At 50.9% G+C, this 26,297-nt stretch overlaps 3 protein-coding genes across 3 annotated transcripts; 1 reads left to right on the plus strand and 2 right to left on the minus strand.

Moving 5' to 3' along the window:
* Positions 1 to 120: 120 nt before the first annotated feature.
* Positions 121 to 1,576, minus strand: PARS2 (prolyl-tRNA synthetase 2, mitochondrial). Its single transcript, XM_013176147.3, has one exon. It carries the CDS (start codon positions 1,505 to 1,507, stop codon positions 122 to 124), a length of 1,386 nt encoding a protein of 461 aa, XP_013031601.3. The 5' UTR covers positions 1,508 to 1,576; the 3' UTR covers position 121.
* Positions 1,577 to 1,720: 144 nt separating this feature from the next.
* On the plus strand, positions 1,721 to 9,111 carry CIMAP2 (ciliary microtubule associated protein 2). Its single transcript, XM_048061893.2, has 9 exons — positions 1,721 to 4,382; positions 4,782 to 4,886; positions 4,998 to 5,114; positions 5,218 to 5,355; positions 5,450 to 5,587; positions 5,874 to 6,038; positions 6,190 to 6,318; positions 7,617 to 7,747; positions 8,853 to 9,111. Exons 1-9 carry the CDS (start codon positions 4,371 to 4,373, stop codon positions 8,953 to 8,955), a joined length of 1,038 nt encoding a protein of 345 aa, XP_047917850.2. The 5' UTR covers positions 1,721 to 4,370; the 3' UTR covers positions 8,956 to 9,111.
* A 1,609-nt stretch (positions 9,112 to 10,720) lies between these two features.
* Positions 10,721 to 20,536, minus strand: DHCR24 (24-dehydrocholesterol reductase). Its single transcript, XM_067001829.1, has 9 exons — positions 20,255 to 20,536; positions 19,681 to 19,836; positions 19,137 to 19,242; positions 18,746 to 18,864; positions 18,392 to 18,655; positions 17,447 to 17,590; positions 16,279 to 16,476; positions 15,326 to 15,504; positions 10,721 to 13,042 (listed from the first exon to the last, which is right to left on the minus strand). The coding sequence occupies exons 1-9, from the start codon at positions 20,483 to 20,485 to the stop codon at positions 12,889 to 12,891; spliced, it is 1,551 nt and encodes a 516-aa protein (XP_066857930.1). The 5' UTR covers positions 20,486 to 20,536; the 3' UTR covers positions 10,721 to 12,888.
* Positions 20,537 to 26,297: the final 5,761 nt, after the last annotated feature.

Consider the following 26,297-nt stretch of genomic DNA (forward strand, 5'->3'; position numbering starts at 1 on the left):
GATGTGAACTGGATATGGCTCTGCTCACCCAGAGCCATCGCTGACAGCCCACAGCTCCTTAAAAAGGAACTGTTCAGGCCTACTCAGTGCAGCAAAAATGACAGATTAGGAGACAGGGACTTTAAGGGACTTGCACTTTACTCAGTAACTCAATGACACCTTCCTTGGTGAGGTACAAAACCTCACCAGAGTTTTGATCCCAAACCTCAAAGACCGGGGGGTCCTCACAAACCCTCTTCCCAGCTATGACCACGTAGGGATACCCCAGCTTTTTGGCATCTTTCAGCCTTTTGCCGATTGTCATCTGTGTCCTGTCATCCAGCACCGCATCACCCGCGAGGTGCGGATGGGCCTCAACAAAGTCATCATAGATGCGCTCCAGCAGCGCTGCTCCCTGCTCCTCCTTGCTGCCTTTCTTGGGGGGAATGAAGCACACCTGGTAGGGCGTGATGAGGCTCGGCCAACGGATGCTGTCCTCCGTTGACAGCACCTCGATGGCCGCTGCCAGGATGCGAGTGACACCCAGCCCGTAACAACCCATTTCTGCCAGGTGGGGCTTGTTGTCTGGGGAGTAGTAGATGGCATTGTAGACAGCGGAGTACTTGGTACCCAGATAAAACGTGTGCCCCACTTCGATCCCTCTAGTCTGGGTGAGTTTTTCTCCACACGTGGGGCATGAAGTTTGCTCCCCGTTGAGCATCTCCACATTGGCCGCAAAGTGTCCGTCGGGGCACAGCACCAGCCTGTCCTCGCCGATGTCCGCCGGCAACTGGAACTCGTGGGACGTGGTGCCCCCGATGTTGCCCGTGGCCGCCCGCACCTGGACGCAGCGGAGCCCCAGGCGCTCGAAGAGGCCGCGGTAGGCGCCGCACACCAGCTCGTAGGTCTGCCGAGCCGCCTCCTCGGAGGCGTCGAAGGTGTACATGTCCTTCATGTAGAACTCCCGGCTGCGCAGCAAGCCGAAGCGGGGCTTGGGCTCATCCCGAAACTTCCTCGTCACCTGGTAGAGGCGCAGCGGCAGCTGCTTGTAGGACAGGTTGCTTTGAGCGGCCACCAGCTCCGTGACCGCCTCTTCGTGTGTAGGGCCCAGGCAATAGTCCTTGCCGTGCCGGTCAGCCAGGCGGAACAGCTCCGGCCCCATATTCTCCCAGCGCCCGCTGGCACGCCACAGCTCTGCCGAGCTCAGGCTGGGCATGTTCACCTTCTGCCCGCCGACGGCCTCCATCTCGCCGTCGATGAGGCGGACGAGCTTCTCCATGGCGCGGACGGCGGGCGGCAGGTAGCAGTAGCAGCCGGTGCTGCCGGGGTGGATGAGCCCCCCCTGCACCATCAGCCTGTGGCTGCGGCTCCCCGCCTCCCAGCCCGCCTCGCCTCCCTCGCCCTGCAGGTTTAGGGGCTGGAAGAGCTGAGAGAGCAGCAGCCGCCGCCGCCTCGCTCCGTGCGGGGCCCCGGAGGCTTGCAGCAGCGGGCCGGCCGCCGCTCGCCACCCGCGGAGCCCTCCCGACATGGCGGCGGCCGGCCCCGGGAGCCGCCGCGGGCAGGGGCTGGGGGCGCAGCCCACAAAATGGCGGCGGCGGGCGGAAGCGGGAATGGCCGCCGGGGGGAGGCTCCGTCATGGCGGCGGCGGGGAGGGACGGGAAGGGAAAGGGAACGAGGGCGCCGTCTGCCGTGCGGAGGCCGCGAGGCGCTGAGGGGAGGCCGTGGTGGCTGAGGGCAGCATCCCGAGGGGTGCGAGGTGCCCCGGTTTGGCCCCGCGGGCAAACCTCGAGGCCCCTCGGCTGCTGTTTTGTGCTGGCAGGCAGCGAGCCCTGACCCGTCTCAGCGCACTCCAGGCACTGTGGATAATGCCTTCACAAGGCACATTTCGTGCCTGGCTGTAGTGTGGTGACAGAGACATTAAAACACCACACCTCAGGCCAGCTCCTGGCGCAGGGCAGCGCCCCGTGACGGGAGTGTGATGGCTGACACCCACGGTTAGCAGCGCTAGGGAAGCTGTGCAGGCCCCAGGGACATCGTCCTGTTGGCCTTGGGTGTAATTTTGGTTCCTGGCGATCCTTGAAAGCAGCTGGTCCAGAGGAATGTTGTGCTGTCATGTGCCTGCAGTGTCCTCCGTGCTCATCTGCTCCCCTTCCCCGCTCAGGGCCAGGGACGAGGGGAGAGCATCCTCAGAGGTTGGGCTGCTTGGCCATCCATGGGAGTGTGCCTGAATAAAGGACGGGAGACCAAAAGCCTTTGTCCTGTGTCATTCCAGATTCCTCAAGTCAAACTGAACGGGTGGACATCCCCCCATGCCCAGTGACCGCCTCCTTGCTGCACTTCTCAGCCTCCTGCCTGGAGCTGGAGCTCAGTGGAAATTAAAAATCTCTGAAGAGCAGTTGTAAGCACATATAAAAGTACTCCACTAGGGGAGGAGATTTCACTTCACTGACCCTCATTTTACCAGGAATTGAATTATCATTTTAAAATATAAGGAAGTAAGAGTGAACCCTTATTTTATTCAGAAAAGGGATTTGAGGAAATCTTCATGATTATTCTATAACAGGGAATAAACACTGAGATGCACTCCCATTTATAAAGGTGTGGAAATGGGAAAATCAAGGGATTAAAGGGGCCATTTTTAATGCTCCTGAGTGATTTAGGAGCACTGAAGCCACTAAATACTTGAGACGGCCCTGCAAGAGGACTCAGCATCCTGTAAAGCACTGCCCAGAGGGACAGGTCTCTCAGCAGCTCAGTGCCCAAGCCAGGATCTGGCTGTGGCTTCCAGGCTCCCAAATAACAACTTCACTCCCAAACTGCCTCCACTGGTTTTGCCAGGTAATTACTTCTTCCTAGGTGTTTCTCACCGCAATTAAGCGAGCAATGGAGACGCTGTTGGGGAGACATGCAGTGGTTGAGCTGCAGGTCCTGCAGGATGCCTGGTACCACGGTGGATATCCCCATGGCCATCTCCTGCTTGCTCAGCAAGTGGAAGGTTTTCACCAGGCGGTTCAGGGCCGGAGAGTTGTCCTTCACTGTTTCTATCGCTTGTTCCAGCCGCAGAAGTGAAACACTTTTCCTCCTTCCTTCAGTGACTTACTGCCTGCTGTGCTGATCAAAGAGACAAAACCATCTTGGATTGATTTGCCGGGGCGGTGTTTTAACTGTGAGGGTTTGAGGCTATACAGGAGACATGGTCTGCAGGGAAAGCTGATATGTCTTATTAAACCAGCAGGCAGCACTGGATGAGGAGCTAAGCCTGGGGCTTTGTGCCTGAAAGCCTGTCTCTGCTCTATTTTTTCCTGCTGTGCTGGGTGGGGGGCAAATAAAGGTGTCAGCCCTGGCCCAGCCACACTGGCTACAGGACCTTGCCAAAGCAGGGCAGGAGGTTGGTATTGGAGAAGCCAGAGTCCTGGATCCTTACTGGGTGGTGGAAAATGTTTCTTTCCTTGCCAGCAGGGCAGGTGAGAGGTGAAGTCGTTCAGCAGCCAAACCTCTCTCCGTTCTGTGGAGGATTTGCAGTTTGGGCCTGGGGTTCAGCATCCTGGCTGACCCTGGGCATGGTCTTACACAGTTTGGAGGGTCCGCGAGCCCACAGCGCTGCCTCACATACCTCATCAGCTAAATTTCCTGAGAGCTTCCATTCCCTCCAGTGATGTTACTGTAACCGCACAGCTCTAGGATGATGTTTTTATGCCCAGTAAGGCAGTAATCTCAGCGCTTGTCCTAGAGCCAGCCCTCGGGAAGTTCCTGGGCGATATAACAGCACCACACGTCCCCTGCCCCCTGGCAGCTACCCAAGGTGCAGGCTCTGCTGAGCAACCCCTGGGAGCTTTCAGACAGCTCCTCCTGAGCAGATGACACGTTGAAAATAAACCACACTGGTACAAACACAGTAATTAATCAAACAGAAGAATGCATATCATAATCTGGGGCTCAGGGCTGCCTACGATTTAGGTGCATACAGCATCTGCCAGTGTTGGGTGCCCTACATCATGGGTCACACCTTTGTAGGGAGCAGAGATGGGTTTTACACAGATGGGTACCCCGCTAGGGGACACCGGGTGGTGACACCATCCCCTGCATCCTCGCGGCACTTGGGCTGAACCGGTTCGTGTGACACAGGGGAATGCAGGTGCTGGGAGAGCAATACCGGGTCCCTTTTGGGAGCCAGGCGTGGGCTGTGCACTTCTGCAGCCAAACTGCCCTCAGGTGCCCGCTCAGAGCCATCCCAGAGGGCTCGAGGGACCTGCTACAGGCAGGGTGGCGGGGCTGCAGGCTGCCAGGCCCCCGTTCCAGCCAGGGTCCTCAGCTCGGCCCCACAGAACGTGGGTACCATGGCGAGGGCTGCCATGGCGTGGGCTGCCGCCACAGAGCCACCTGCATGAGACATGGGCAGCCAGGTGAGGCCGTGCGTACATGGGGGGACAGCCAGAATTACCAGTGCAGCTCCCACATCAGCTGTGACCGTTTTGCACACAACAGCTGGGGACACCTAGCTCGGGCTCGGGAGCACCCTGGGGTGTCGGCGTGGATGCAAGCTGCTCACACCCCGGGCTCGGGAGCGTGCAGCTCAGCAGAGCAGCTGCTCCTGTGGTCTGCGGGCAGTGAGGACCCAAAGCAAAGGCCAGCTTTCCCTGGGAGCTGCCTTCCAGGCCACATGCAGGCTGCCAAGTCCCGAGCCACCCATGAGCAAACACCTTTCTTGGTGCCTTACACCGGGATGAGCGACAGAGCCGGGACGAGCAGCGGGACGTGCGGCCGCGGTGTATGCACAGCAGTGCTCCGGCTCTGCCTTGCAGGGGAGAACGCCAGCCTCCGGCTGGGCCGGAGCAGAGACGGGCTCACGGCAGATCCAGCTGCCCCATTTCCACTTCAAGGTGATGAAGAAGAAACGCAAACGCCAGGTAGGAGCTGGGGTCGATCCACCCTCCATGCACATTTCCTGGGGGCCAAGTGACACAGGCAGCGCTGCCAGCAGCGCCTGGCTCATCCTCACGCTCTCCTCTCTCCTCCAGGAGGAGAGGCTGGGCCCGGGGACGTACAACATCAGGGGCTTCCTGCAGGAGACGCGGCCCTCCAGCCTCCGGGGCATCTGCGACACACGGGAGCCGAGGTTCGGGGGTGGCCGGCGGGTACGTCTCAGCCTGACTCGGGAGCTGCCGGCATCACTGCGGGCATCATCCCCCCTTCTAGGGCTGGTCAGGGGCTGCCCACACCATCCCGTCTCTCCCCCAGGACTGCTTCCCCGGCCCTGGCACCTACGGCCCCCGGGGGAACCCCTACACCCCGCTGGAGGAGAGGGACAAGCGCTCCGCCAGCACGCGAGGGCTGATGGACAGCAGGACGGAGAAGTGCGCCCTACCATCAGCCATGGCACGTCCTGCCCCTCGCCCCGGGGACACGTCCATGCGGTGGCCCTGTCCCCCCGCTGAGCACGGCCCCATTGCCTTCCCCCCTGTGCCTGCAGGGCAGCGGCCCGGGGCCCGGCACCTACTCCCTGCCCAGCAGCATCGAGGAGGGGCTGCGGCGGGCGGGCGGCCGCATCCCCTGCCAGGTCTCGGGGGACAAGGTGAAGCCCAGCGGTGGCCGGCGGCACGACTGGGAGGTGCGTAGCCCTGGGACCACGCGCCTGGATGGGGTTTCTCAGCAAGGTGGCACTGCCCCCACAAAACGGGGCAGAGTATGGTGGAGAGCTGCTTTATGCCAGACCCCGTTTGAGTTTCGCTCTTTTGCTTCCTTTGGATCTGAGCGGCCGGGTGAAACAGGCAGAGCACAGGGGAGCAGGATTGTGCCCACGAGCAGTGGCAAGGCTCAGCTCTCGAGAGACGGATGGGGTGGCTGCAGAGACCACCAGCAGCCGAGCCCCTCACGCCGCTCCCTTGCCCCGGCAGAGGAAAGGCGCCGAGCTGAGCGCTGGCACTGCCAAGAGTTTCCTGGATGAGCTGGTGTCGAAGGAAAACAAGAACAAAGGATGCTTCAGCACCCTGCCGAGGAACCCGGGCTGCCCCTCGGAGAGGATCTTCTGGGCCACGCTCAGCCAGTGCCCGAGGGACGCGGTCAGTGGGAGCGGGGTGTCCCCACCACGTCCCCGTGGGACCTGCCTGTCCTGCTGGAGCCACCGAGCCCACCTGGGGGTGCCGGGGCCCTGGGGCAGCCGTGCAGCTTTCCGCACGCAGGATGAAGTGTAAGAGGTTTCCTTTCGCACAGCATGTGGTGGGGCCCGGCTCGTACGATCCAAAGCCCGTTGGGGGATCAGCAGACTTCAACCAGCCCCCGTTCTGGTCGTCTGCCAAGAGGTTTGACAGAAAGTCCGACCGCCTCTTCAGTGGGAACGAGGTGAGCGAGCAGAGAACGAGGTGAGCGAGCAGGGAACACAGCAGGACAGGGACACGGGAGGTGTCAGGCTGGAAGCTCCCTCCATCGCCGTCCCTGATCCCTTGAGGGCACGCCGTGAGGGCGAGAGGACAGGCCTCACCAGCTGGAGGTCAGGTGTGTCTCTGAGGGAAGGGCAGGCTGACCTCAGCAGGAGCATTTTTCTCCCCCCTGACTATCAAGGAAACCTGGGGGAGGTGGCCAGATGCCCGTCCTCCGCACGGGAGGTGAGCCCCTCTCCGGGTGCCGTCCTTGCCCAGCACGTGTTGCTAAAGGATGAATGGTGAATAAAGCACACGGCCCAAACTCCTGCCAGGTCAACGGGAACTTGTGCTCCTGCGCCAGCTGTGGGCACCCATGGCAGAGGTTGTGCTGCCCTCGGGCAGTGCAGCCCGGCTGACAGCAGGGCAGGAGCCCAGCAGCAACCACGGCCCCCCTGCCCATCCTCAGGCCTCTGCCCTCCCCTGTGGACGCTCAGACGCCCCCTTCCCATCAGGTTTGCTCTGCGTCATTTGCAGGCAAGGGAAGTGTTTCATGGATGAAAGAAGCTGGACTGCCTGCTGCTCTGAGTCCTTTTAGGTGCCAGGAGCTCCTTGTATCCTCCCAGAAAGTCGTATTCTGCTGCTTAAAAGCCAGCTTTCCCTCTAGCAGCATCAGCAGCACGTTGAAGAGCCAACGCAGCTACGAGCCCTTCCCTTAGTACCTGTTCCCAGAGCTGTATTCAGCTGTGCAGCTTCCCCACGGAGAGCCAGAACAAAGCCTGAAGGGCTCAAAGCAGGCAAGGAAAGCTTTGGTTTCAAACAGCCCACCTTGGCTAGGGACGAGGAGCAGACTTCCACACGGCTCGCTCTCTCCTTTGTGCAGCTGCGTGGGGAGCAGGCAACTTGCAAGAGGTCAAGACATCTTCGTAATTGCTGGGGAACCTGACAGATTACTTTTCAGTGGCAAGGCTGCGATAAAGCCGCCCGTGGCTATTGCTAGCAGTAGGCAACCGGGGAGCACGCTTGAGCCAGCCGAGCTAATCAGGCCCAGCTACTTTGAGGGTCAGTGAGACGAGAGGAACTGCTTGTGAAGGGGCCTGGCTGGGCTAACATCAATCAGCATGTCTCCTCCTCCCTCCCCTGCAATACAGACCTTCTTGGTTAAGATATTCCACATATTGTTGGATTTTTGCAATTGAAGGCCTAGCCACAGAAAGCCACTGCCTGGTTTTGCCTCTGCAACGATGGGATGGGAAACCATGTGTGACCTTCTGCTTCCAGAATCCCGTAGGTGTTGGCCGCTACAATGTCACCAAGCATGAAAACTACCCTCAGAAGCTCAGGTACCAGTCCCTGTACCTGCACGACGCTCAGCGGTACCTGAGCAACCTGAAGCAGGACGCCTACCTGCTGTAAGTCTGACGTACGATGGGGAATCTAGGCAGTTTCACACTGGCCTGCAGGAAAACCATTTGGCTAGAGCAGCTCCTGAGGCCAAGGGCACGTTGCTGATGCTTTACAACCGACGTGAGAGGCTAAATAGCAGAAGGGGTGGCTGTGGAGTTAAAGGGCTGCTGCGAGACTAAGGAACACTTGCTGGCCCCACTGCAGGTTTGCTCTGTGAATGAGCACGTTAATGTCTGTGAAAAAGCGAGGAGACCTCAGAGCTTCCCTGCCGTGCAAGGGCAGCGGGAGGTTAGAGAAGTACTGGCTACCCAGGCACTTCCAGGATACTACGGTGGTTGTTCTTCCACCCCGTGAAATGCAGCTTGTGTGCCATGGAGGTACGGATAAAGTTTCCCTCTCAGTTAGAGGAGGCAGCCTGGGAAGGAACTGGACAGGGGATGGGTGACCAGGCTTCCTCGATCCACTCCCAGCACCGGTTGATCAATGGCCTTGAACAAAAATCGCGTTCTCAGCCTGTGCCTTGGTTTACCCATTTGAAGAAGGAAGATAACAAGGCTCAGCTCCATCGCAAAGGGCTTTGAAATCGCCAGGGTGAGAAGCCCCGTGAAGCAGTTAGGAACTGTGCTAATGAGGGACCTCAGGACAGCCCTCCGCTTTCACCTTTGCTTGTGGCCAAGATTAGCAAACTGCTGCGGTGGCACTACGGGCTGCAGCTCTGCAAAGGCTGTCTTGATCTCCAGAGAGTAGTTAGAAACGTGCCTTAGCTGAATATAACTTGACAGCTTTCAGTGGGGCAGCTCCGTTAGCTATCCTGTGATGAAGGAGGCACAATGAAATCGAGCTTTCAATATCGCCCAGCTTTGTTAAGTGTGCAGTTCCATTAGGAATAAAAAAAATGAAGAATCTGAACAGTGAGCAGGATGTTCAAATGCACCGAATTGCTCAATGATCAAACAGCGCTAGCTCCAAAATCACTTTTCAAGCTACAGCTGTACCTTCAAGGGAATAGGCGGGCTTTTACGAGCTCTGTTCACCTCCACGCTCATTAAGACTAATGAGATTAATCCGGCCAATAATTTGAGTCCACTGAATCACATCCTCTTTTCACAGTGAGCGGCTCAGGCCTGTTGCGAAAAACAATCGGAGAGATCTGATTTCTGCTCCACGCTGCCCAGACATTTGTGAAGAAATCACTCCTGCTTTCCACGTGTAAGGTGGTGCTGGGAAGCTCGGATCGGCAAATAAATCACAGACACGCCAGTAGAAGGGACGGTGTAGATGAGAATACTCGCAACAGGAGGTATGAAACAACTCTTGTGCTGTGGTAATAAAACACTCTTTAGACAATCATCACTCTAACTTGTCTGTTGAGTAATTATTATTATTATTATTTTTAATTTTCAACTTGACACAGTTGAGAAGAGGATGTCAGATAGCGTAAGTCAATGAAAGGAAGGTTTGCTGGCACACACGGGTCATTCAATATGTAGCATTTCCTTCCCCCTCAGGTCGCACTGCTCAAAGAAGTGGTACCTACGTGTTACGTGCATGCAGCACTGATCACAGCACGCAGATGAACACCCCAAGGTCTACTGCTGCAACTCAGAGAGCTGGGTCTGAGAAAACAATGCCACGGCAGCTGGGAGGGGTCGGGCTTTCTCCTACTGTCTGCGTACCTGTCCGGTGCTACCTCTGAAGCAGTTAGGTGCGAGCACCTTCGCTACAAGATGTAACGCACAGCTCCACTTCAATTAACAGCTCAACTGCTTATAAGCAGCTGGAGGGCATTAGGGGGAATTCGGTGTAATCACTCCAACTTTTGTAGGGTATTAAGACCTGGAGGCAATGAACAAAGTGAAACGAACAGAAAGTTTTGTCGGTTGTAACAAAGGATGGCCATAAAAGTATACCATGAGTACGCTGGTTCACTTAGAGTTAACCTTTATGAAGTCTCATACTAGTGTTTAGACCGGACTGGAATAATTAAATTTAGGTGTAGTTACATGTTAGTTGTGGCTGATTAAGTATGCTAATTAATCTGCGATTACCCTTTGGTGGGAGAGAGAATTGAACACAGGTAAAACTATAGTAATTTAAAGAAATTGTGATTATTGTAAGAGAAAGGCAAGCAAAGGAAAAAGGAGGCCTCTGAAGGGAAATGCCTGAGCAGTGATGTGGGTGAGTACAGGCTATAGCAATCCTGCTGGGGTAGAAAAACAGAGGATTGCAAAACACAGCATAGGTCAGGGCTAAACATTTAGTTGGTTAAAGGAACATAGGACTTTAGCACCTAGATTGACGTTTCAGGGGAGTTTAGGCGTTTGGCAGCCTGGATTTTCAGGAGAAAGCACATGCACTTCTGCCTGGAAGGAGCAGAGGAAGAAGATGTGAAAGCTGTGAGCAAGGTGTAGCAGGAGAGGAATACCTCCATCCACGCTTACAGAGTTGCCGTAAAGGCGTTTTTCAAAGAAACGGAAGATGTGGATGTAAAACTCCTCAGGCTGAAGAGGGCACTGTGTCTTCATCCTCACCTCTGCGGCTGGTCCTTCAAACCAGGGATCAGTTTTAACAGCGAGAAGAATGAGATAGGTGCTACAGCTAAATCCAAAATGTAGTTTTGTTCTCCTGTGCCACAAAGTCACAGGCAAAGGGTGAGGCAAGGGGGAAAAAGCCACTCAGCATCATGAGGATCTTAGAAACATTCAAAGTTAATGTGACATAATCAAAGGGTTAAGGCTCAGCTACGAGGCGTGTCTTGGGGCAGAGATAAGGGGTCTTCAACGACATTCCTCCAAAGCTGTTTGCAGCGTTAGGCTGCCCAACTAACAGCCTCACAACACCTCTGCTCTCTGACCATGACAGCAGCTTTTCTCTGTAATTGCTGAGCACTTGTAACAATACAATAAGCACAAGAAAGAATAGACAAAACTGTTAAAAAGAAAGCTATAATTCATTAAAAGACACCACTTTGGACAGTACACGGGCTACATTTTTATTTTAAACAGCTTTTACAGCCAAAAATCAAGACCAGCAGCAATTATGCATGTGCGGGACTGGTACGGTTGCAGTACCGAATCACACCATACCAAGTTTGCCAATAAATAAAGGAATGAAAAAACAAGTACAGTGCATACCTAAAGGTCATCAGTACATAAGTGAGAGAAACACAGCTTAAGTAGAAGTATTTGCATATTCTCTAGCTGCTTTAACGTTGCCCTTTAAGAACTAACCAAACCAACTCTTGCTCTGCACAGATCATCTTACAAGCGCCGGGCTAAATCATAGCTTCGCACAGGAACAAAGAAGTTGCTCTTGTGCCGTTCCCTTGCAGGGATGGGAAAGAGATCACAAGTCTGAGGATCAGCGTTTGCCTTCCCGGGTACCCCAAAGCCTGGAGCGGTGTAGCGGACGCTCCTGGATCACTGACACAGCTCTGCCTCCTGCCTGGCCAGCTCCGTGGTGTGGGCAGCACCGCAGGCGCTGCGCTGGCTGTGTCTCCCCTTGGCGGGCCGCTCCTGCTACCGGCCCCCCGGCAGGGCTTTCAGGGGTACCTTATTCGCACCGAATTTGCCCGGCATGCATCACTGAGTAACAGGCCGAGCTTAATCTCGTTACTGCTTTATCATTGGTTTCATCTGGACCATAAACATCCATCTATCAATAAATAAAATCATTGGTTTAGCACTCAAATAAAAATTACAAAGTTTCCCACTGCAAACCATTTAAAGAGGTCTTCGCGTTCCCCTCTGTGCCACCCTCAAAAAAAATTACTCCCTCAAGCTCAGCAGGGTTTAGGATAACAAATTTAGGTACTGCTTGGACAAGACAGGGGCTTAGTTTGGCACCACGTTTCCAGCTATGGAGTCAAAGCACTTCCACGCCTCTGCACCTGACCGCACGAAGTGCACATCTATGCTGTTTCCACCAGCATGCATCAAAAGGGGAAATCCAACAGTACTTACTATCGATTTCCTCCCCAGGTGACTGAAACAGTCCTTTTACAAAGCCTATCAGCCTAATCTAGCTAAAATTCAAAGCAAAAACGTTCTTCGAGTCAGAACCAATGCCTGTGTATACCGAGCTTCCACAGCAAGCTTTCTTCTTACCCACAGCCACTTGCTCTAACAAACCTTGTAAAAATAAAGCCTTAAATTGTGAGGACACGCTTCCTTTTCCTGCTGGACAGGACAGAATGGTCTCAAGTGACCCGTGCCCTCCTCCAACTGAGTATTTATAAGGCACTAAAATTAAGCAAAAGCAAAAAAAAACACCAACAAAACCAAACCAAAAAAACAACCAACAAAAGGCAAAACCAAAAAAATCCAAATAAACTGATCCACAACAAGTAAAAAACTGAAATTAATACTTGCCTATATGAAATAGCAGCATTTTTTTCAGCTGTACAAAGCCAGAACAATGACAGTTTGAGGCAAAAAAAACAATATACTATTAACCATTAAAGAAGTAACCCTATATCCACTTACATTTTATAATCAAATTCAGCACAAATCTGACAGGCACAAGTAAAAAGCATTTGCTTCACACCTCAACGCTCAGTTTTGGAACAGAACCAACTGTTGGCGAGTTTAACTGAGACTGCAGCACGGGATAACCCAAGCAACCCAGAACCACGCAGCATCATGCGGCGCTGCACAGCCAGGTCACGGTACTGTTACTAAGCTGTCCTACAGGTTACTGACCGGGGGAAAATGTTTCCAACATCATGATTAATTTGACAATTAATTCAGCTTTGGCACCTATTTCTGTCACCTCCTTACCATTTTCAAAAGTAATTTTAAAAATAGCTATAGTGTATAGCCGGTGTTGCTTCGGTGTCATCTTTCCCAGTTATTTTTCTCGTGTTTGGAACTGGGTGAATTCACCCATGTTACTAAATTAGATCCAAGATACAAAGGCTAGCACTTCAGATCTCTTAAAAACAATCACTTCGAGTTTGGAAAAATGGTTTTAAAGCATCCTAAGAAATACTAAACGCAAGTTTATAAAGCATGAATTCATATCTTTAAACATCAACAAGAATGAGCTTATTTGGAGGCAATAAAGCTTTTCTTTAAAAAGGATATACTGACTAGCTAGCTATAGGTAAATTCATCTTTCCCTGATTGCTTAATTAGGTCATTCAGGCTCAGTGCCTGGCAGCTTTGCAGATTTTGTCATACACTTCTGGAAAGGCATCCTTGCAATTCATTTGCTCCCTCAGCTTGTGGTATAACGAGCCATCAAACATATCCCAGAACTCCTCACGGGTCATATAGCAATCTGCATACAGCATCTGGAAACTGAAATTTAAAAAAAAAAGGGAAGAAAGAGACAGATTCAGTATTAATTGTGCCGCAGGGTTTGAAACAGAATCAAAAAGAAAACAGGGCAAGCTATGAAGAGCAAAACATTCAAAAAAAAAAAAAAGCTTTTTAAAACCAAGCAAATCTAATTGCTCACATGGATTGTGCTGGGACACTCAGCCAATTATATTTTGCAGATTTAATGTTATCATGGTTTCTCTTCCAAGAGTAAATAACATTTGATGGTGTAAACAGCAGAATACTGATACAGTCATTTTGGTAAAGATGGGAAAAGAAAGCAACCGAAATTACTGCTGCTTTTAATATTTTGGTTCAGAAAATGTCTTCAGCCATCAGTGCACCGCCACTTTTATTAGTTTTGCTACTACAAAGAGAAAAGGAGAGGAACTAAAAAATGTATATAAAACAGTGGTTCGTGTTTAGACCTCCTAACTATCTGCAGCCAAATCTTCCAAAACTGTGTATTCTCACAGCTTGTGCTCGCAGAGACACAAGTCTGGAGAGAACTTCAGAAGTTGCCCCAAACCAGGAGTCTGGCCCCCAGCACCGAAAACCACACATGACCTAAATGATCTCTAACAAATACTTTTCTATCTGCTTTGGAAAGCCCGCATTCCTTTTTCTTCTGTTGAAAGCTTTTTAATTTCAGCTTCAAAAAAAAAGTTTTTTTTTTTTTCCTGCATGCTTTCTTATGATCCATGGAGATACAGTCATGGCATCTCATACCAGCCAGCATTACAAAACGCATTCGAGACAGTGGTGTGTCCTTTTTGTTTTTAAAGATTTCTTTGAACTCAACACCGAGACTAAAACTGTGAAGGAAGAAGCCTGCCAAATTAGACTAGGGCAAGACTATAAGTTTATAGGGTAAATGAGGCACGGTGTAACAGAATTCCATTTACAAAAACAAATGGAATCATTATTTAGCTGTGGATTCATTCTTACTCACTTTTCTCTCCAAAATGCAGCTACCATCAGAGTACGGCAGTAAAATACAGGTACATAAAAGCTCTGTTGTGGTTATGAACTGTGAGATCAAGCTTTTATACATTGTTTATTTTCCAGTGACAGGTACAGAAGACACTAAACTCGGTTAGTAAAGAGAATTAAATTAAAAGCTTAATTTCAAGTTAATTAAAAAAGCTTAAAATTAACTTTTGGTTGCTTTGTTCTCTGGCAGATGACTTATTATAGGTAAAAGTCATTTACATTCTCCAAATCACCTAGAAGCAGACTCACCACTGTTACTCAGACACATGGGACAGAATCACTGTTAGACTGAGAAATAGGTCAAAACAGAAGTGGAGTTAACTTATCCTGATGGTGTAAAAATACCACGTAGTTGGTTTTTTGCTCCTGAAAAACAAGTAACTGCTTCTCTACTGACACTACTACAGCAAATTAGGCTGGCACGAGCCGCTGACAGATGGTGGGTGCATGTCTCACTGTGGTCCTGTGTAACGAGGAGTGGGGCACGGAAAAGGAGGCTCTGAAAGCGCCACTTGTGAGAGGAAGGGCTCCCACCGCCGCCTAGGGATGAGGGGGAACAGTCAAGGCTCAGCTCCCTGCACGAGGGCGCACCAGCCAAGGACAGGACAGAGCTGCCACACGCGCTGCCAGCACCGCAGGGAGCGGGACAGCCCCAAGGGCAGGCCGGGAAGCTGTCCAAGCTCTAACAGCCTGCGGGATTCCTGAAGGGCCTGTGGCCAGCTGCGGCCAGCACAGCACTTGTGCTGCCCCTGCTCTGAGCCGGCCTCCAAACCAGTCAGCCTCAGTGTGCAAGCTCAGCGGCTGCCTTCCCAAGGACGGGGCTGGCTAGCCTTGCTGAGCGGTCACCAACCCACGCTAGCACCCGTTCAGCTGGTTTACAACTGGTTTACATGCCCGTCAGCGCAGACCTGCTGAGGTCTTTCTGCTTGCGTGGATATATTTTGTTGCAGCACATTTTACTCCCAGAGCAGTCCAGAGCTGCAAGGATGCATGGGTGACCCGTTTGGAAGCTATCTAGCTCCCAAACACACTGCCAAGAACTTCAGCCAGCGAGCCCGTTTATTAGCTTGGCTTTGCAATCAAATCAGTGAAGTCGCAATTGTATTTAAAAATTGTAACATCAAACCTAGTAATTAAAGTTAGCTTTTCATTATTGTGGTTGTTTAATTATTGCGATATCAAAGTGCCGTACTGTGAAATAAATGCGATTAAACTCCACGGCTGTAAGTTATATGGCACTATTACCACGCTAACGAGTGGGAACCTTACCCATGCACGCTTCTTACAAACTTTTCCATTTGCCTCATTGAAGCCCTGGCTTCAAACTGTTTCCTTTTGGGCTCTCCATAAGCTCCGATATCCACGTAGAGCTCTGTTTCGTTCCCTTTTGGGTGGACCATACCAGGATTATTGGGCAATATGAAAGGGCATAACCAAAGAGGGTATACCTGCGGAGGTAAGAAAACATCCTGTCAAGTAGCTTAAATGACTGTTTTGTCGAAAAGATCTCTTAATAAAGGTGACAAAATGAAGAAAGAATTAAGAGGACATTGTCCCAGTTTGGGAGCAGATCTTACACAGCTCTTCCTTTCCCGTTCTCTAGCTGTGGTTTTTAGATCCACTTTCTAATGACAGTAACACAAACTAATTAAGATGCTCAGAATATGTGCAGTGTGCTCCAGGAATTACATCCGCCCCTCGCCCCCCCAAATCCTTAAAGACCAGAATGTACCTTTAAAATAGAAATGACCCCCCCACCCCGATCCTAAAGCAAAAGCTGAATACATTCTGAATAAAAAGGGAACGAAGTGTTTTCTTTATCAGGTCAGTCTAAAATTGAAATAGCCAAATTTGTACTTCTTATACAAACTAAAATAAATCCAGAAATAAAAACAAGAAAGGGAAAATAATTTCCACAATATGATTTTAGCATGACTGCCAGTGATTTACGTGAAAAAAAAATCAATTCAAGTCTTATTAAGTGATGAAATCTTTTAGAAGTGCTGGCCTTCTACTAGAATTTGAATGTCATGTTTATATTCCTCAGAAAGCTACGTTCACTCCTTCTGCAGCCTTGTGTCATGGACTTGGAAAGAACAGTACCACCCTGATAAGATAATGACCTTTCCCACAAGCAGACTATTATGCTTTAAAACCAATAGCCACAGTCCTTGTGATGCGCAATTTGAAATTCGCTGCAGTTTAAAAATGGGTGTTCTTACATTAAGGTCAACGTGGAAGGTTTGGATAGATTTTTCAAGGCTCTTCATCGGGACCAGCATGTCTTGTACAACGTGATGCTGCTCGTACAGCTTTCGGATCGCTTCTCCTTGGGTGAGTTTTAACAAAGAGATTTTTGGAGGAACCATCCAACCAAACAGGTAACGGAAAACGGGGTTATTGCCAAAAGGAATGATATCCTTTAAAGAGGAAAGAAGAAAAGTTTGACTTAGGAACGTGTAAGTGAAGCAAAAGACAATGCCTAAGAATCCTCAGAGCAACGTTAAATGAGATTTTCAATAAATTTAACTGCTGATACTTTTGCTGAGCTATTATAATACAAACAGGAACTAAGAGAGGTCTGGACTGAATTTAGCTATACAGCCCATTCCTAAGCCTCTTCTGCTTATGACGAATGATTTTCAGAGCCATATGAATCCCAGTACACAGTCAGCCCCAAATACTTTCAGAAAATGAAGTTCCAAGAGAAGTAGGCTATTATCTTAAAAATGGGTGGAAGGAGCTCATAAGAAGCTAAACTTGCAAAACTCCTGCAAGAGCTGACACGTACAAGATCAGGTCTTCAAAGAATGTTACAGCTGTAAAATGTGAAGTACTTTCTGCATAGCAAACTCCTGCTTAACTTCTCCAGCAGCTGAAAGGATTTGGTATCTCACTCCGAAGATTCAAAATGTAGCAATAGTAATCTTCCAGCATGCCAAATAAAAGTTTTGCATAAATGCACATCACTACAAATGCATTCATGTAATTGAAATTAATGATGCAACTAAATAATGATCATTATGAGTTTAGGCAGGGCACATTTTCAGCCACAATCGACACATTCATGTTTTTTCCACCGTTTGTCTTTGGAAATCACTTAGTAGGCATAAAATCTTAATACTTAAGTATGTATTTACATTTTAAATTCAGAAAAGCACTAAAACCGAAATTAGGAAGTTATGATACAATGCCTTAAATATAAAGTAGTGACTTTGGATTTGTTTTGCCCAAATACAGGACTTTACATTTGCCACGGACTTCATTCGTTTTTTTTCTGCCATTCAAGACAGAAGTGTTGCCAAGGGGAAGAAGGCACGTTGTACCTACACGGAGAAAGAGCAGAGTAGCTTTCCGTAGATGTTATTTTAATTTTGGAAGTGGTCTCACCTGGAGTTCCCAGAAGATGCTACGTGTATGTCTATGGTAATAATGTCTCGAGGGAATGTATTCAATTCCAGTCCTGTCAGCTTTCAAATACTTCTCCACATGCTTGAAGAACCATGGCTTGTAGTAGTTGCCAATTCTGTTTATCTATGAGGAAACATACACTCATTAGCAAATCCCAACACAGAAAGACAGTGTCACCTTACCAGACAACATTAAGTACGTTCCCGAAATTCCTTTACCATGAAGGATCAATGTTATATCTTCTGTGACAGTTCAAATGAGACTGTCTCAAGAAATCTAGAAAGCCTTCCTTTCTCCTTCTTCCAGCCGCATGCATGGCTCCCTCTTACCATTCTTCTCATGATGGAGAATTTAAACGAGGCTTGCATGTTATGAGAGGGTAGTAAGAGACCATGAATGTGACAGAACCAGATTCCTAAGACACTGACCTCTCAACCCATCATTAACCCAAAGCCCCATTATGGCAGAGGAGAAACATCCAGGTTGAGCGATGCAGTGAGCAGACGGCACATCCATTCTATAAACATGCCTGATTTGTCTTACTAGTAGTATTAACTGCATTAAGAGCGTGCTGGGGAAAGAGTTACCCTGAATTACTGCAGGTTGAAACAGAGTATATGTAAAAAGATACTTCTCTTCCTCCCTGGGTACTGCAAAGCAAAGGCAGATTAAATTATTTGCAGTAATAAAGGAAATCAATGGGTCGCTTCCCATCAATTGAAGAGATTCGGAGTACAGACTCTGTTGTAATAACAAAGAGCTGCAATTTAAAACATCCTGGCGGACAGATCTAAGTTTTCATCCCATATTAAGAGATTGTTCTAATCTTATAATGATTCTAGTTTTATAATGTCATATGGTAGTGTAGCTCCAATTAAACCTTGGGGGCATTGTTTTCATTGTGAGTAACTTCCCTTTAGTTACCTTGCTTTGTTCAGCTTCATCAGTCAGGACTCCTGTCATGATGACTGCTTCGTCCAAAGAATATACAAGTCCTTCCACAAAATTATTCTCCTTTTTCTTAGACTCTTCAGTAAACTTTTCACAAATATTCTGCAGTCCTCTTACAGGCTTATAATGGATTTTGACGTATTTCTTGGCAGGAATCATTTTTATTTCTGCTGCAACCAGGAAACCCAGAGTACCACAAGACCAAGGCACTGCATAAAATAGGTCTGAATTTTCAGTCTGCAAAAAGTATGTCATACTAAATCATATATCCATACTGACAACGGTCAATGACATTGTAAATGATAGCAAAATAACATTTTGTCTTACTGGTGAACATCTCACAAGGCTTCCATCAGCAAGAACAAGTTCATAGGCCACACAGGTATGTTGAAAAAGTCCATAGATGTGGGATGAAGACTCAATGCCGGTTCCCATGATCAAACCACCTTGTTGAGAGAGCACATAACAAATCAAATGAAACACACTTCAAAATGAACGTGATTTACGAGAACAAAGCTCTGCTTTTAAGCTCTGGGTGTGGTTTTTAAGATTATTTGGAAAAAGGAAAAAATAAGTGCTTGTAACACAAATGCCTTAACAGAACAGAGTTCAACAGAGTATTTCAGGAAACTTTTAAATAACGCAAGGCGTTACTGCATAAAAGCAAATGAAAATGCAGCAAAATCAATCAGTTTCTTGTCAACACAACAACCCTTACCTACTGTAAGGTCATCGAGCTCTGGCACCACAGGAATAGTCCAGCCCATAGGATTCAGGTACGCAGTCAACTGGCCCATGGTGACCAAAGGTTCCACACGAACAACCTGAAAAGCCAAAAAAACCAATCCTCCCATCAGGCATAAGCTAAGTGTTTGGCATTAATGATGACAAACCACGGCTAACTGGATTGTACACCCATCTGTTATCAGAATTCAGAGACTTACTTCCCCAAGAGCGCTACTAAAAATAGTTGAAACTGTTTAGTGATTCCTCCTCTGCCTCAACATCTTGTTGCTCAGTCCCCAAGCCCATAAATCAATCTGGGCTTTTAGACTTCAGCACATAAAACTAAGCAATCCCATATGCTGTTTTTTTGGACAGAGTGATCCAAGCGCACGTTGTAAAACCCGAATATCGGTGGGTCTACAAAACCTACTGCCACAAAAATCCTTTGTTCTTTAGGGGATCCTGCTCTTGAGCTACAAACACGGTAGAAAACGCTGTAGGCTTCAGTTTTACGGAAGCGTTGCGAGGAACGTTACCCGTCTTTCGCTGTCCACTTCCAGGACGTCCATGAGGTTGATCATGATGTTCTTGTGGACCTTCTTGTACTTCCCCACACGGAGCGACACGGTCAGCCAGCCGGGCCGGCCGGTGCACATGTATCTCTTGCTGCCTTCATTTTTCCACTCCCGCACCTGCAAGCAGCAACACCACAGCAACGCTTTGAGAACTCAGACGCCTCCAACAGCGTATTTTTCCTTCGGCGTGAAAAAAACGTCCATGAGCATTGCCATTCCCCCAACGGGCGGGTGACCGACCCCGGCTGCCTCAGAGCGGTGAGGTCCCCCCGCAACCCCAGAAACTTACAAGCGAAATACCGCCGGAGGGGGGCAGCTACGAAGGGGGAGAGTTTCTAAAGCCCTACAGCTTTGGGGTTTTCTGCCGGAGCCCCAAAATCGAGCCACGGACCCGTTTTGAGCCCCCCCAGGGCCCCCGGCACGGGGCGCGCAGCCCGTTTCACGCCCCCCCCGCCCCCCCCAAGCCCCGCGGGCGCCGTGCCCGCCCCGTCAGCCCCGGGGCGCTGAGGGGCCCGGTGCCGCCCCCCGGCCCCACCTGCCCCTGGATGTGCCGGACGCGCTGGGCGTGCAGCCGCGGGGCGCTGTGCAGGCGCCGCACGGCCCAGGCGCGCAGCTGGTAGTACACGTCGAAGAGGATGGAGAGCGGCAGGAGGAAGAGGCAGACGAAGACCCAGCGGTGGTGCACCAGCACGGCCTCCAGCCCCCGGTGCCGCACCCACAGCAGCAGCAGCAGCAGCCCGGCGCACAGCGACCACAGCGCCGACATGGCGCCCGCCCGCCCGCCCGACCCCCGCCTGGCCACCGGCCGCGATCGCGACCCGCTCCCCCCGCTCCCTCCGGTTCCTCGCGCCCCGGCGCTAGGACCCGCGCGCCGGAGCCGCCCCCGCGCGCCCCGCGCGCCCCGCGCCGCCATTGGCCGCCGCCCTGAGGCGAGGGGAGGGGAGCGGCCAATGAGGGCGCTGCGGGGAGATCGGACCAGGCGCGGGGGGCGGTGATTGGCTGGGAGGGGGCGGGCCCCGCTCGGCGCTCGGCGAGGCGGGACCGGGAGCACCCCGGGGGGGGGGGGGGGGGAGCGGGGAGGGGCGGGGCTGGGGGCGGGGTCTGGGGGAGGGGGCGGGGTCTGGGGAGGGGGCACAAGGGGGGGGGGCCTGGGGGGGCAGGGGTGGGGAGGGGGCGAGGGGGGGGCACCCCCAGGGCACGGGGATGGGGAGAGGGCCCCAAGTGGGGGCACCCTTGGGAGACCAGGAATGGGGAGGGGGCAAGGCGGGGGCACCCCCAGGGGGGCGAGGCTGGGGTGGGGGCTCCAGGTGGGGGCACCCGTGGGGAGATGGGGATGGGGACGAGGCCTGAGGTCCTGGGACCCCCCCCGGGTCAGGGGCTGGTGCCATCGGGGGACAAGAGCCCAGGTCCATCGGGTAGCAAACAGCCCAGGTCCATCGGGCTGCAAACAGCCCAGGTCCATCGGGGGACAGACAGGAGCCCAGGCCCATCAGCCTCCGTGCCAGGGAGCAGCCCCAGTGGCACGGGGACAACCCCGTCACAACGCTGCGGGGTGCAGAGCCCAGCCACGGAGGTGCCCCGTGGCCCCCCGGCGCAGAAACACAGCACTGAGGTGTTGCATGAGGATGCCACCAGGACACCGACGATGCCACCCCATGACATGGCGTGCTGGTGTGCCCCGTGGTGCCTCTCCCGCTCTGACAGCAGGATCGGCACATTTGGCTGCCGCAGGAGGTACCGAGCAGCACCAGACAGGGAGGGGTTGGTGCATCACGGTTCAAAGCTCAGCTGCAGCAGGCAGCCGCACCTCGTCGTCTCCTTCGGAAAACGTGGAGCCGCTGTTCTCAGCCTTGTTTGTCCTTCTGTCCCCCTGATTTTATCAAAAAACCGATCTGCAACTTCGCTGCTCCGACGTCTTGAAATGGCGTCCCGATTTCCAGGCTAACTTCATTCACAGACAAATTGCATTTATTGCATTTGCGGCCAGGCTGTACATTGGTGCTTTTCCTTCTTGTATCTGAATCGATGTTATCTGCTTTTGTTTACCAATTTGCCTGCTGGCTGGAATTATGCAGGACAAAGAAGTTTCCCGTGCTCCAGGAGAGGTTATTTTAACCTCTCTGAAGGAGCTAAATAATTGTGCTTGATCTGAGAGTGATCAAGTGCAGGGCTTATTGGGTAACAACATCATTTATTCATAAGGAGATATTTATACCTTTGGTGTAAATACTACTTTGAAATTGTTTTTTTATGAAGATCCATTAAAAGCGTTTATAACGTTTTCCATGCTCTGCTCTTGTTTTTGTAAGGCCCTAGGCAGCGGGAAGGGAGCAGGTGAGCTTAAAGACTGCAGTGCGAAAACGTGCTTTGAAATAGAGAAATGAATCATTGTTAAGATCACAGTGAAATTGCCTATGTACATACCGATGCCAAGCACAGAAGATACAGGAATCGGGAGGGGATGAGGGAAGGGGAGGGAGATTTTTTTTAAGGCTGGTATTTTTCAGTTTTAGTTATTTTAGGCGTGAGCAAAACATCATCCAACAACCCATGTAGGCTTAGCAAAACATCATCTACAAATATGGTCTGAAAAGCTGAGATTCCCCTGGTATCTTCTGTAAGACTAAAACCCCAATTCTCTTCAATTACCATTTTATGTGTGCTTAAGCTGTTGCTGCTTCTTAAAAAAGCAGTCCTCTTCCCTTCCTCCCCGCCCTCCCTCGCCTGCCATCCCTTCCGCCCACTCGTGCTGTTCTGGGCATGCTGTGCAGTACAAATGCTTCTGCTGTCACTCTGTACAACGGGTTGGAGAACCCATCTGACTGAAGAATTAAACTGTTTTTGAAATTAATCTTTTCCTGCCCGGACCAGCTCTCTGACGGAGTTCAGCCCGCGCACACACTTGTGAGGGTGGAGCGCAGGGAGCAGAGCAGGGGCTTCTCACCGGCTGCGTGGGGTCACCCATCTCCTCGGTGAGAGCTCATCACAGATCGCTCTGGCAGGACTTTGTTCGCTACAAAAGCAGGTCTTAGCAATAACTGTGCAAAGGCTTTTGGACAAAGAATTAAAAGACGCAGCTATTTTTCGAAGGAGACAGCTAAAGGGACATGGTAATAGCGTACAGAGCATTGGAGCTGCAGAAAAAAAGTAGGCTGATAACTTCTGTCTCCGTAAGAAAAGTATCAAGAGGCATTCAGTGGTAGCAGAGAAAGGCATTGAAAACAGTGAGAAAGCCCTTTTTTCATGCGATCTCACTTAGCCCTGGTACTGGCTGCCACGGAGCTGCTGTTGGGTGGCACCAGGACATCGAAAGGATGGGCATTTTAACAGCAACTACCATGAAAACAGAACGAGAATTTTGGAAAGGCTGCAAGCCTTCTTAATTCAATAAATAAACTAGCCCATGGGTACTAGGGGCTAGGAGTACATTTCCCTAATCACCTACCACCACATTTCCTGCATGCTTGTTTGTTTGGCACGGGGTTGGTACAGTCAGAAATGGGACATGGTTTCAGAGGGTTCGACCACTGCGGCGCTCAAACTGGTACGTGAGAAGCTCCCTCTACTGAGAAAACCAAAGTATTTTCAGTCGCCTTGAATAAAAAGTCTGTCGGAGGCCGTAGCTGCAGTGGGGCTTTCTGTGTGACACCGGCAGGCTGACACGTGCTGTTTGGGCTATGGGCTGAATGAATCCTGAGCAGCTTGCTTTCATCCTGCAAATGGAGAAAAATGTAAAATTTCAGCCTCAGGGCTTTAAGGAAAAAAATACAGGGGAAAATTATCAGCTGTTTTATAGACTGACGATAGCAGAACAAATGCCAGAATATTCCAGAGGGATGACTCGCAGTGCTGCATGACTTCTGAAAGAACAAAATCACTTTATGGCACTTTTTTAAAGCAAAATTCAAAGCCAGCCTGGTCTGGGGAGTGCTGTGTGCGGGGAACGTGTCTTTCTCAGGGCTGTCCGGGCAGGGAGGCGTGAACCCCACCTTACACCTGACAGCCACATGCAGGGCTGGGGGCACTTTCCAGGGCAAAGAGCACTAAACCCTTTAGACAGAGTAGGTGTAAATGGAAAAGAGCCGGTGTGAGGGGCCAGCCTGTCTAAAGAGCAGGGACTTAGGAACCGGAGTGGCTCCGTGTGAACCTCCTACACCTGGATGCACATTTGGGAGGCCCAGTAGGGCACAGGAGATTTCAAAATATAAGGAGACATAAGGACCCATTTTCTATTGATGTTTGGTTCATCAAACCTACATGCTGCACCTTAGAAAACCTTCTCTTTAGAGAGTCTATGTGAAGAACGTGATTTATCTTACATTTCACTCATACTTCAGGTGAGGGAGAAGAGATGCTCGACGACTTGAGGAGGAGGAGGACAGCAACTGTGGTGGCTGTTGGAAAGCCCATCAGAAAGGGACAATGGGATTGTAGTTGCTTTATGAACTGCTGAGTACATCTCAGGGAAAGTGAAATCTCATGTGAAGGCTTAGACAAGGACCTTCAGGGTGATTAGGCTATTTGAGGTGTAGGTGGGTTGAATGCAACATGGAAGATCTTGTCTGACACCTGTGATGGCGATGGAAGAACTGGGATAGGGTCTTCAGGTGGCTGTAGCCCAGCCTGCTCTGCACACCTAGACCTCAGGTTGACGTTGCTCCTCCTTCCTCGCGTTCCCCTTGTCCTGTGAGGGCTGCACTCACCCTGTTTGCACCGGGAAGGGCTTCACCAAAAGAAGGAATATCGCTGGTGCTGCAAGGCGGGACAAGGAACCAGAGATGCCTGGGCTGTACCCTGTGTGCCTATGTATTGGCTGTGCTCCTCCAGCAACGAGTTACCGGGGATGGCTGGTGGGATCCCGGCAGTCGTCCTGGGAGGAATCAGACGTAGGATGAGAAGTCTGGGACATAAGCAACGGGGCCCAGCCTTTGGTGGCCGTGCGCTGTGGTAGGAAGCAAGGTCAGCTACTGGCCAGCGCGTTCACGGAGCTGCCGAAAAAATGTGCCACAGAACTTGCGAGAGCTCTCGTGTATTGCCTCTGACATGCATTAAATCCAGCTTTACGGCTGCCTGTGAAAAGATACTCTGCCTGGGATTTATAAAAAGAATCACTTAGCAAAACAGGGAGCTGGGCTGGGAAAGGAATTCAGCCCTGCCTTCATTGTCACTGGGGCCGGTGTCCTCAGCGACAAAACCGAAAGGGCTGTGACAAGGTGGCTGCGTGGTGGTGGTGGTTGGTGAAGGAGCTGGGGATCCAGCTCTGGAATTGCAAGCTGGGGTGGGCCACCACGAGACCTTGGGTGTGAGCGGTGGAGGAGAGGCGGCTGTCAGGCAGTGCTGGTGAACCTCGAGCTGGCTTCGTGGCCCACTGGGCACGCGGGTGCCAGAGGGTGAGCAGGGGCAGCGGCTGGAGAAGCTCATGATATAGCGGACACGTGTGCCCGTGGCCTCCAAGATGCCCAAGGTGAACTTTCTGTGAAGGCAGTTGTGGACCACAGCTGGCGGGCAGCAGGTTTGGGGGAGCCTCTTCCACCGCTGGCCTCCAGCCTCCTCCTGCCTGCAGGGGCAAGCGCTGTGGGAACATGCAGAAAGCATTCAGGGCTAATGTGATGACGAAGGCTTCCAGAGGAAAACACTGCAAGATATTTTACTGTTAAGGCCAAATTTTTCTCTTGTTCTCAGCTCCTAGCACGTGTGTTTAGCCTCCTAGTGCCGGATGTACTTGTGGGCCCTTTTCCTCCAAATAAAGCTACGACTTTTGCTGCCTTGGCTGTTGCTGTTCTCCCCGTCTGGTGCTGTCACTCAGTCACCTGTCTGCTTTCATTTATTTCAACATTTTAAACATTTTACGGGCCCACTCCCAGATGATGTAAAGTGCTAAAACTCCAGGCCACGCTCCAAAAACATCAAACTGCAACTCAGTGTAGGATCTAGACCTTTGGGTTTACTTACCTAGGCGAAAGAAAAATGGAAATGTTTTATGGAAAGCAAAAAATGGAAAAGAAAGCTGAAACCAACAGTTGAATATATAAGGATTGCATAACTATTATAGTTACCTCGCATATCCTTTTTATAAGTGAAGCCATCACAGCCAGGTAAGTTAATAATTAAGGGTGACAAAAATATACCATTGTTCCAATGATAAGGAACTGTATTAGTCTTATCAAGGATAAATGGAGGCATATTTAGTACGGTTCAGCGTTGTGCTGATGGACCACAAAAGCCCTTTTTTCACTAGAGAGCTCAGGACAGAACCGGGCCAGAAGCTGATTACTGGTATCTGTTAAGTCATTTCACTTCCCTCTCAGTTGCTCATCTTCTTTCAATTGCAGATGTGCTTTTGTCACAGCCCACGTTGTGAAGCAGCTCCCAGGGCTGTGAAGCTGAGCAGGAGGAAGCAGGAGGCTTTGGGAAGAGGGTTATGCCCCTTTCTATCAAGTGGTAGGACACTCTCCTGTGTGCACATCATCTCACAGGGATCCAGAACTCAGACTGAGGACTGGATAAACAGGCCGGTCCTCACCCCTGCAAACAAATGATCGGCAAAGGTCCGTGCGTGGGAAGGTGATGAGGGTGTG

The sequence above is a fragment of the Anser cygnoides genome, chromosome 8 (genome assembly GCF_040182565.1).
Source record: "Anser cygnoides isolate HZ-2024a breed goose chromosome 8, Taihu_goose_T2T_genome, whole genome shotgun sequence".
Classification (NCBI taxonomy): Eukaryota; Metazoa; Chordata; class Aves; order Anseriformes; family Anatidae; genus Anser; species Anser cygnoides.

What these genes read in the sequence shown, in the direction of transcription:
- DHCR24 (XM_067001829.1), bottom strand. Translation starts at nt 20,485, where the DNA reads ATGTCGGCGCTGTGGTCGCTGTGCGCCGGGCTGCTGCTGCTGCTGCTG. An exon ending in AAGTGGACAGCGAAAGACGG is followed by an intron (nt 19,243 to 19,680) that starts GTAACGTTCCTC and finishes TTGGCTTTTCAG; the next exon opens with GTTGTTCGTGTGGAACCTTT. An exon ending in GCCTTGTGAGATGTTCACCA is followed by an intron (nt 18,656 to 18,745) that starts GTAAGACAAAAT and finishes TACTTTTTGCAG; the next exon opens with ACTGAAAATTCAGACCTATT.
- CIMAP2 (XM_048061893.2), top strand. An exon ending in AGAAGAAACGCAAACGCCAG is followed by an intron (nt 4,887 to 4,997) that starts GTAGGAGCTGGG and finishes TCTCTCCTCCAG; the next exon opens with GAGGAGAGGCTGGGCCCGGG. An exon ending in GGTTCGGGGGTGGCCGGCGG is followed by an intron (nt 5,115 to 5,217) that starts GTACGTCTCAGC and finishes TCTCTCCCCCAG; the next exon opens with GACTGCTTCCCCGGCCCTGG.
- PARS2 (XM_013176147.3), bottom strand. Translation starts at nt 1,507, where the DNA reads ATGTCGGGAGGGCTCCGCGGGTGGCGAGCGGCGGCCGGCCCGCTGCTG.